Source organism: Rhincodon typus, chromosome 42, assembly GCF_021869965.1.
Source record: "Rhincodon typus isolate 14 chromosome 42, sRhiTyp1.1, whole genome shotgun sequence".
NCBI lineage: Eukaryota > Metazoa > Chordata > Chondrichthyes > Orectolobiformes > Rhincodontidae > Rhincodon > Rhincodon typus.
The window spans coordinates 5,415,172-5,425,946 of NC_063373.1; the positions used below are offsets into that span (position 1 = coordinate 5,415,172).

At 48.4% G+C, this 10,775-nt stretch overlaps 1 protein-coding gene across 1 annotated transcript in view; it reads right to left on the bottom strand.

Annotated features, from left to right (window-relative positions):
- Positions 1 to 1,836: 1,836 nt before the first annotated feature.
- The window catches only part of LOC109917471 (zinc finger protein 850-like), a 36,144-nt gene continuing 27,205 nt past the window's right edge, over positions 1,837 to 10,775 (bottom strand). Inside the window, exons 5-7 of the mRNA XM_048619092.1 lie at positions 10,510 to 10,697; positions 5,691 to 6,505; positions 1,837 to 2,705 (exon numbers count right to left, since the gene is read on the bottom strand). Of these exons, the coding sequence (XP_048475049.1) occupies positions 2,158 to 2,705; positions 5,691 to 6,505; positions 10,510 to 10,697 (1,551 nt within the window). The 3' untranslated portion in view covers positions 1,837 to 2,157. The remainder of the gene's footprint in view (positions 2,706 to 5,690; positions 6,506 to 10,509; positions 10,698 to 10,775) is intronic.

The following is a 10,775-nucleotide window of genomic DNA, read 5'->3' on the forward strand; positions in this document are numbered from 1 at the left end:
AGAAGCAGGAGAGGCCCTTCGAGCCTGCTCCACCTTTCAATATGGTCATGGCTGATCCATACCCATGGATCAGGGGAAGGCAAGGGCCTAGTAGTATTATCACTGGACTGTTAATCCAGAGACCCAGATAAGGTCTGGGGACCTGGGTTCAAATCCCACCATAGCAGATGGTAGAGTCCGAATTCAGTAAAATATCTGGAATTAAGAATCTAATGATGACCATGAACCCATTGCCAATTGTTGGGGAAAAACCCATCTGGTTGACTTATTTCCTTTATGGAAGAAAATCTGCCATCCGTACCTGGTCTGGTCTACGTGTGACTCCAGACCCACTGCAATGTGGTTGACTCTCAACTGCCCTCTGGGCAATTAGGGATGGGCAATAATGCTTCCTGGTCAGTGATGCCCTCATCCAATGAATAAACTTTTACCCCTTAGATTCCCTTCAGCCCCCAGAACTGTATCTAACTCCTTCTTGAAAACATTTGATGTTTTGGCCTCGACTGCTTTCTGTGGCAGAGAATTCCACATGCACAGCCACTCTCTGGGTGAAGCCCTTTCTCCTTGTCTGAGTGTCGGAATAGATAGAAAACAGTGAGCCAACAACAGGAAGTCAGTTCGTGGAATCACAGAACCCCTACAGTGTGGAAACAGGCCCTTCGGCCCAACAAGTCCACACCGACCCTCAGAGCATCCCACCCAGACCCATCACCCTGTAACCACCTAATCTACACATCCCTGAACACTATGGGCAATTTTAGCATGGCCAATCCACCTAACCTGCACATCTTTGGGATGTGGGAGAAAACCGGAGGACCCGGAGGAAACCCATACAGACACAGGGAGAACGTGCAAACTCCACACAGACAGTCGCCCGAGGGTGGACTCGAACACGGGTTCCTGGTGCTGTGAGGTAGGAATGCTAACCACTGAGCCACTGTGCTGCCCCGAAAGGCATTTAATGCGAATGAGGCTGAGGGAGTAGAAGGTGGATCACGTCGACAAAAAGTGAGCTCTGAAAGGGCACAAGAGGGGATGGGAGGCAAACCGGAGAAAACAGAGAGTTCAGGGCTGGAGCAAGGAAAAATTTCACAGACAGTACAGCCGAGTAAGCTAGTGGGAGGGAGGGAAGTAGCACAGGCAGATGATCAAATCGTCTCAATCTCATTGAGAAAGAAACTCCATGAGCTCTTAATGCTTGTTTATTTTAATTTATTCAATTATGGGATGTGGGCATCGCTGGCTGGCCAACATTTATTGCCCGTCCCCAGTTGCCCCTCAAGAAGGTGGTGGTGAGCTGCCTTCTTGAACCGCTGCAGTCTACCTGCTGTAGGTTGACCCACAATGCTGTTAGGGAGGGAATTCCAGGATTTTGACCCAGCAACAGTGAAGGAACAGCTGATACATTTCCAAGTCGGGATGGTGAGTGGCTTGAGGTGGGGGGGGGGGTAGTCTTGAAGGTGTCTGCTGCTTTTGTCTTTCGAGATGGAAGTGGTCAGGGGTTTTGGAAGGTGCTGTCTGAGGATCTTTGCTGAATTTCTGCAGTGCATCCTGTAGATAGTACACACTGCTGCGACTGAGCGTCAGGGGTGGATGCTTGCAAATGTGGTGCCAATCAAGTGGGGGCTGCTTTGCCCTGGATGGTGTCAAGCTTCTCGACTGCGCTTGGGGCTTCACCCATGCAAGACAAGTGGGGAGTATTCCCTCACGCCCCTCACTTGCGCTTGCTGTCAGAGGTGAGGATGACACAGATGGGGAGACGCAGAGCCCTTCAAAAGAAAATAAGCCATTACAAACATTTAAAAGACACATCCACACTGTTTAAAACAAAGCTGATTTATTTGAGATTTAGTCAAGAATATTAGCCCCTAACGCTAAACTGCCATCAGCAGAAACAGACTACAAGATGACAAATAGGACTAAACCGTGTTTTTGTTTCAAAAACAGCAGAATCCTATTCTACTAGTTTATGCATGAGTGTCTCAAGCAGGTTGGACAAACTGGTAACTTCCTCCCCACATACTGACCAGTCTCTCCCCCGTGTGAATTCGCTAACGTACAGCGACTTGAGCCGACTGCCTGAAACCCATCTGATGGTGAAAAGACTCGATGCAATGTTGCTTTGCGGCATTTTCTGCACCGGGACGTTGAAAAGATTTATTTGTTTGTGTGGGTCCGCTGGTGTTTTTGCAGGTTGACCGACCGAGTGAACGCCTTCCCGCACTCGGAACAGGAGTACGGCCTCTCCCCGGTGTGAGCTCGTCGGTGGTTCTTCAGGTTGGACGAACAAGTGAATGTCTTGCCACAGTCGGAGCAGGTGAACGGCCTCTCCCCCGTGTGAACGCGCCGGTGTTCCTGCAGGTTGTACGACCGAGTGAACCTCTTCCCGCAGTCGGAGCAGGTGAACGGCCTCTCCCCGGTGTGAAGCCGCTGGTGGATCACCAGGGTGGACGACCCAGCGAAAGCCTTCCCGCACGTGGAGCAGGAGAACGGCTTCTCCCCGGTGTGGCAGCGCCGGTGAGCTTCCAGGTCCGATGGGTAACCGAACGCTTTCCCGCAGTCGTCGCACTTCCATGGCTTCCCCAGGGTGTGACTGTGCTCGTGTTTCCACAGTCCAGACCATCGGCTGTAGGCCTGCCCGCATACAGAGCACAGGTACCGTTTCTCCTCACTGTGAACAGCGCTGTTCAACGCCATGTTTGAGTCTGATCACGTCCAGGAGCCGAGAAACCGGGCGACTCGGTCAGATCCTGACGTTGACGTTTGAGTTTCCTGACTCTACTAATACTCTGCAAAACTGATTTAAAAACAGAAAAATAAAAAGGCGGGGAGGTGAGAGAGAAGCCACATAAACAGAGGTTCTGAAACTGAGCTGAATGGATCTGGCCATTTTTGAGCAGCACAGGGAAAACAGTAAAAGAAAGAGAGAGGGTCTGGGGAACATGTGTACGTGAACATCACCACTGAGCTCCCCTCTGAGTTGCACAGTGCCCTGATCTTTCTGCCAGTCGGTCCTCAACAAACAGAAACGTCTTCTGGTTAAATAGTGGAAAGACTGAAGTCACTGTCTAGCTTCCAATGCACATCTTTAACAAGTCAATTCCCATCGCTGGCCTCCGTGACCCCATTGACCCTGCTCAAGCAACTGTCTCAGAACTCCATGCTGTTCTTCAACACACATACACCTCTGCCCCTCTCCCCAAGCACTGAGAGATGTTCAAAAGCCCAAAACAAAAATAGAAACTGCAGGAAAAGCAGTTCTGAAGAAGGGTCACTCGTCCCGAAATGTTACTCTGATTTCTCTCCGCAGATGCTGCTAGACCTGTTGAGCTTATTCAGCAATTTCTGTTTTTGTTTCTGATTTACAGCATCCGCAGTTCTCTTGGCTTTTATTTAGTGTGAGACTCAAAAGGCCCCATCCTCCACTTGAACAGAAAGCCCCCCTGAACACAGAGCCCCCGTACAGTAGCAGACACCCCATCTACACACGCCACCGCCTCTCAGGCTGGTCAGATTTCCCAACCCTGACCTGCCAGAAACCCACAAGCCCAGGTTTGCTGGACCGTCATACTCAAATACCTGACGTGCACGGGGCCTGAACTCTGCACTCTCCAGATCATGGCAACAGCAGGTACGGACCGACAGGGAGGAGGAATAGCTAAAGGAAACTGAATGGTCACTTGAGCAAAAAAAAAGACCGGATTGCTCGACACAGAACCAGCATAGACTTGCTGGGCCGAAGGACCTCTCTCTTTGTGGCTCTGACCATGCGACCATAAAAAATAGGAACAAAATAGAATACACCTCCTCAAGCCTGCTCTGCCATTCAATAGGATCATAGCTGATCTGAAAATCCTCACATCCACTTTCCTGCATTTTCCCCATAATCCTTGACTCTGACTGATTAAGAGTATATCTCAGCCCTAAATATACGCAAGGACTCTGCTCCCACAGCTCTCTGCAACCACAAGTTACAAAGACAGGCAACCCTCAGAACACATTCCTCATCTTCATCTAAAACTGACACCCCTTTATTCTGAGAGTAGGCCGTTCTGTCCTGGACTCTCTCATGAGGGAAACATCCTCTCAGCATTTATCCTGCCAAGCCCATTAAGAATCCTAAATGTTTCAGTGAGATCACCTCTCATTCGTCTAACCTCCAGTGAGTAGGGTCCCAACCTGTTTAGCCTTTGCTCGTAAGACAACACCTCCATACCAGGGATCATAGTTGTGAACCTGCTTTGAAATGCCTCCAATGAAATGATATCTTTCTTTAAATAAGGGAACTAAAACTGCTCGCAGTATTCCAGAGATGACCTCATCAGCACCTTGTCCAGTTGTAGTAAGACTTCCCAACTGTTATACATCAACGCCCCATCCCACCCCTGAAATATGGGCCAACATTCCATTAGCCTTTAATATTACCTACTCCATCAGTATGCTAGTTTTCGCATTTTGTGTTACAGCTTTCAGCAGTTTTTGTCCATTTACATAAACATTCTGTTCTCCCTTTCAAAATGAACAACTTCACATTTTCACATATTGCACTCCATTTCCCAACTTTTTGCCCACTTCATTAACCAATTGACATCTCTCCGTAAACTGTATTTCTCTCTCTCTCTCAAACTGCCTTGCCTCCTATTTTTGTTGTCTGCAAATCTGGTTACAGTACATTTGCTTCCTTCCTCCAACTATATAATATATTACGCCCACCCATTGTTTCCCAACTGTGAATCTATTTGTTATCTATGCCAACTACATTGACTATATTACTTGTTGTTTGTAACCTCTCCACATAACTTAACCCTTGGAGTACAGATATCAATCAGGTAAGCCTGTGTTATATTCTTTCTAAGCTCCTCACCCAGGTGTGGTCCCAGACTGAAAACACTTCTTAGCTATGGTCTACCCAGGGTACACAGCCCCAGCAGCTTCCAATCTGGAATGATATCCAGAATTGTCGGATTTGATTCTGCTTCCTCTCTGCTGTTCCTTGGGAGGGTCTCTTTTATCCTGGTCCTTTATCTGATTAATGCCTCTCAGCTTTTAATCATTGTTCACCTAACTGAGTCATATCATGTTCTGTGTGTCATTCATTGTCCTAATCTTCCTATTTTCAAGGCCACTAAATCTCAGTCTTTGACTTTACTGATATCCCTTTACTGAGATCCAAGCACCTTCAAGGTTTGTTTTTGTTTTGAGCTGCTGTAATTATTTTAAAAATTGCTATCAACTGCCCGGATCTCTCTGTCTTGCCATCTTATTTCCTCAAACTGTGTCCAATCTCTTACATTTTCTCACTCTGCTGTTATAACCCCCACTCCTCCTTTTAATACACCTAAGATCAATCCCTGTGTAGCATTCTGTATTATTGTACTGTGTGAAAAGTTCAATATTAATCCAAGTCTTTGTTATTGTCCTGCAATAGCTGAATTGGGAATATTACAAAAACATTTGAAATCCTGAGTCCAGAATGACCACGGTCACTTTCAGCCTGGAACCGTAAACCTGCCACTTTGCTTCCAGTCAGGTGCAGATCACGGTCTGTCATGAATCTCTGACTTGGCAGTTCCTTTCCCACATTTATTGTTCTTCCTGACTCTAACCACAGCTGTGAAAGGAGCATACATTCAGTGTCCTGAAGCTCTGAACCATGAGACACACACGTTCAGTCCTGGATGTGGCTTAACAGGTAGAATCCAACTCCTGTCGTTGCTCATGAATCTGCTGATGTCTCAGCAGGGTTGAAAACTGACCGAATCCCTTCCCACACCCAGAACAAATGAATGGCCTCTCGCCAGCGTGAGCTTGTTGGTGTTTCAGAAGGCTGGATGAATCAGTGAATGCCTTCCCACACTCTGAGCAGGTGAATAGCTTCTCCCCAGTGTGAATTTGCTGGTGTACAGTTAGTTCAGATGATTGCCTGAACTCAGCTCCACAGTGGGAGCACCTGAATGATTCATCCTCATTGCAAGAACATTGATGGCACGTCAGTTCCCTGGAACTTTTATGACATTTCCCACAGTCTGGGCATGTTAAAGGTTTCTCCTTGGTGTGAACCCGCTGGTGTTTCAGCAGATGGGATGACTGAGTGAATTCCTTCCCACACTCAGAGCAGGTGAATGGCCTTGCTCCAGTGTGAACCCGCTGGTGTCTTAGAAGGTTGGATGAATCAGTGAATCCTTTCCCACACTCGGAGCAGGCGAACGGCCTCGCTCCAGTGTGAACTCGCTGGTGTCTTAGAAGATTGGATGAATCAGTGAATCCTTTCCCACACTCGGAGCAGGTGAACGGCCTCGCTCCAGTGTGAACTCGCTGGTGTGTCAGCAGGTTGAATGACTGAGCAAATCCCTTTCCGCACTGGGAACAGATGAATGGCCTCTCCCCGTTGTGACTGCGGTGGTGAACTTCCAGCTCAGAGGGGCTTCGGAATTCTTTCCCACAGTCCCCGCACTTCCACGGTTTCCATGTGGCACGGGTGTCCCTCTGTCTCTCCAGGTTGCACAATCAACTGAAGCCCTGTCTATGCACAACACGTGTTCAGTTTCTCCACACTGTGATATTTCTTCAGGCTGCGTAACTGGTTAAAGCTCTTCCCACACTCAGTTCGCACTCGGGTAAACTAGATTCTGGGTGCTCTTCTCGTCGCATCAATCATTGAAATATTTTCCCACAAACAGACAGACGAACAATTCTCCTCCCACGGTCAAAGGCTGACAATATTCAGGCCCTGACGAATCGAGAGACTGTAGGATCTCGATGTAGTGTTTGGTTTGATTTATTTTGTCTGCAATTCGTCCGCTCAATCCCCTGCAATAGGTGTTTATAAACATCTATAAGAACAGACAATTCTAGTTTTTATGGGACACTTCATCCATCTCCTGGGGCCTGAGAGTTCTCCCACCCTTCATTTACTCTCAACAATTGGAGGAACAGCCATTCCTCCTCAGCTGCCAACAATGGCCTCTTTTCTTTCCAGCCTAGGACTGATGACAATCACTAGGCCCAAGGTGAGCTGTCAACTTTGAGGTCACTGCCAGCAATGGATTAATAAGCTCCCATGGAGGGTGGAGTTTACAAATCCCAGGCATTCTCAGAGTGGGACAGAAGCGACATAGCTCAACAGAGAAGCATCGCATCTCCAACGAGAGCAAAAAGTTCTGATAATTACTTAATGGTTCTCCCACTTTTTAAAAAACATCATTCATTGAATCAACAGAAACCTCAGCCCATCAAGCCTGCTCTGCCATCCACTAAGATCACAGTTGTGGCCTTAACTCCACTTTCTTGCTTGACCCCATGAACACTGACTCCCTTGTCCAACAAAAAGATGCCTAACTCAGCCTTAAATAGAAATAATCCAGCCTCCACTGCTTTCTATAGAAAAGAATGCTAAACATTAATGGCGGCCCATCAAGAGAAGAAATCCCTTATTATTAAACAAAACCTGACAAAGGAGGAAACACCCTCTCCGCATCTACCCTGATTGGCCATCTCAGAATCCTATTTCAAGACCATTTTTCCTTGACCTACACGTCACTGAGTCCAAGCCCAACCTGTACATCTTTCCAGAAAACACAACTCTTTCATCCCAGAATAAGCCCAGTGAACCTTCTCTGGATTGGGTCCTGAAGCACAGAAATCAAACAGTATTTACATCATCTGTCAGCGTACTGAAGAAGCCATTCCCTCAATGTCACCCTGGTATAATCTTCCATCACCGCCAACAGTGCAACTTCTCAATGAGCTGCAATAGATACCCTTTTACATCCTCACAAAAGCCTCAAAAACCCCTTCCAAGTGAACTAGCAATTTAGGAGACATAGCTTTAAATTGAGGGGTGATAGATATAGGACAGATGTCAAGGTAGGTTCTTTACTCAGAGAGTAGTAAGGGCGTGGAATGCCCTGCCTGCAAAAGTAGTAGACTCGCCAACTTTAAGGGCATTTAAATGGTCATTGGATAAACATATGGATGATAATGGAATAGTTTAGGTTAGATGGGCATCAGGTTGGTTTCACAGGTCGGCGCAACATCGAGGGCCGAAGGGCCTGTACTGCGCTGTAATGTTCTATGATCTATGTTCTATTTACCTGCGATAACACAGTGTGGAGCTGGAGGAACAGAGCAGGCCAGGCAACATCGGAGGAGCAGGAAAGCTGACGTTTCGGGTCAGGACCCTTCTTCAGAAATGGGGGAAGCAGAAGGGAGCTCTGAAATAAATAGAGAGAGGAGGGGTGGGGCTGGGAAAGGTAGATGGGATGGTGATAGGTGAGTGCAAGTAGGCAGTGGTCGGGATTGGTCAGTGAGGTGGGAGGAGCAGATAGGTTGGAGAGAAGACGGACAGGTTGTGTCAGGTCAAGGAGGCAAGGACAAGAGGGAAGGTTGGTCATGGGATAAGGCTGAGAGTGGGGAGATTTTGAAACTAGTAAAGTCCACATTGAGACTATTGGATTGTAGGCTCCTAAGGCGGAATATGAGGTGCTGCTCCTCCAGTTTCCGTGTGATGTCATTTGTGACACTGGAGGAGGCTCAGGACAGACACGTTGTCCAGGGAGTGGGAGGGTGAGTTGAAGTGGTTCACGGCTGGAAGGTGTTGTTGTTTGTCACAAACAGAACACAGGTGCTCTACAAAGAGGTCTCCGAGCCTCTGCTTGGTCTCACCGACGTAGAGGAGGCCACATCAGGAGCAGCGGACGCAGTAGGCCGCATTAGCAGATGTGCAGGTGAACATCCGTCTGATGTGGAAGGTTTTTTGGGTCCTTGGATGGAGGCGAGGGGGGAGGTGTAGGGGCAGGTGTAGACTTCCTGCAGTTGCAGGGAAAGGTGCCGGTGGTGGTGGGGCTAGTGGGGAGTGTGGAGCAGATGAAGAAGTCGTGGAGAGAGTGGTCCCTATGGAAGGCAGATAGGGGTGGTGAAGGAAATATATCCTTGGTTGTGGGATCAGATTGCAGATGGTGGAAGTAGCGCAGAATGATATGTTGAATCTGGCGGTTACTGGGGTAATACGTGAGGACAAGGGGTATTCTCTCTTTCTTTTTGTTGCAGGGAGGGGATGTGAGGGCAAAGGTGTTGGAAACGCAAGAGATGCGGTCGAGAGCATTTTCAACCACTGAAAGGGGGGGGGGGGGGGGGGGTTGCAGTCCCTGAAATGAGAACATCTGGGATGTTCGGGAGTGGAACGCCCTATCTTGGGAGCAGACGCGGCAGAGGCGGAGGAACTGGGAGAAGGGAATCGCGTTCTTGCAGGGAAGGTGGTGAGAACAGGTGTAGTCTACGTGGGAGTCGTTGGGCTTGAAATAGATATCGGTTTCGAGGCAGTCACCAGAGATGGAGACAGAGAGGTCCAGGAAGGAGAGAGAGAGGTATCAGAGATGGTCCAGGTGAACTTGAGGTTGGGGTGAAAGATGTTAGTAAAGTTGATGAACTATTCAAGCTCCTCGTGGGAGCACAAGGCGGAGCCGATACAGTCACTGATGTAGTGGAGGAAGAGATGGGGATAGTGCCAGTGCAGCTGCGGAAGAGGGACTGTTCCACGTATCCTACGAAGAGGCAGGCATGGCTTGGGCCCATGAGGGTTCCCATGTCCACCCCCTTAGTCTGTAGGAAGTAGGAGGAGTTGGAGGAGAAGTTATTAAGGGTAAGGACAAGTTTGGTTAAGCGGATGAGGGTGTCCATGGAGGGGGACTGGTTGGGCCTGCGGGAGAGGAAGAAGTGGAGGGCTTTTAGGCCATCTGCGTGGGGAACGCAGTGCATTTCTTTCAACATTAACTATTGCTCACAATGGAATCTCCTCTGAACTGGAAAAGCCAATCGTAGAATGAAGTCCACTTTATGGAACATCTCAACTGAATCCTCAAGCAAAACTCTTGACTTACCAGCTGCACGCTACCTGAATTCATTACCTTATTTTCATAGTGACATTTCTGTCTGCAGTCATATTCCAGTGAGGTTTCATGCAGGGTGGAGAAACAGGCACCTCAACTTCCAATAAGTACTTCTGTACTCAAAACTGCATTCACCAGATTTCAAGCTGTGAACCCTTGTCACCCATTTTCATTCATTCATTCATTCATTTATTGTTTTGCCACATGCCTATTTATATCTCGCTCAGAGAAATTTCTACCTTGATTTTTTATTTGAGGCAGGCCTTTCATCGTTCTTGCATAAACACCCAATGCGAACCGATGCTTCGTTACTTGACATCAACTATTAGCATCACCATTGACTCCAGGACATCTTTAACATTGACCATCTCCTGCCTTGTCCCCCCTCCGGGTCCTTCCCTTTTGTTCCCCTACAGCTGGGCAGCGCATGCGCACCTCACGGCGCTGCCTTTTATAAAGATGGCGGCCGTCAACTCGGGCCTGAGGGAGGCTGGTGACTGCCTCCTCCTTCCCCCGTTTAGAGCAAACAGAGGAACCGGGAGTTTTGCATGCGTGTTTACAGCTTCTACCGAGCGTTTATGTAAGCTTGCCGCCCGATCCGGCGGTCAGCTCCGTTACTTACGGGTCAAACGGCAAGGCTTCAGCCGCCGGCAACGTCAAACGTGACGGCCCAACACCGACTTCATACTGACCCTGCGCATGCTCCAGCTCACCATGGGGACCCTGTGATTGACGGCAGCACTGGGCCAATAGGAAGCTGGGACCCGGTGATTGATGGCTACTCCAGACCAATAGGAAGGGGGCGCGGGGCTGGGGGACAAGTTTGGAAAAGGTTAAAATCGAATCAGAGATAGTAGGAACTGCAGATGCTGGAGAATCCGAGACAAC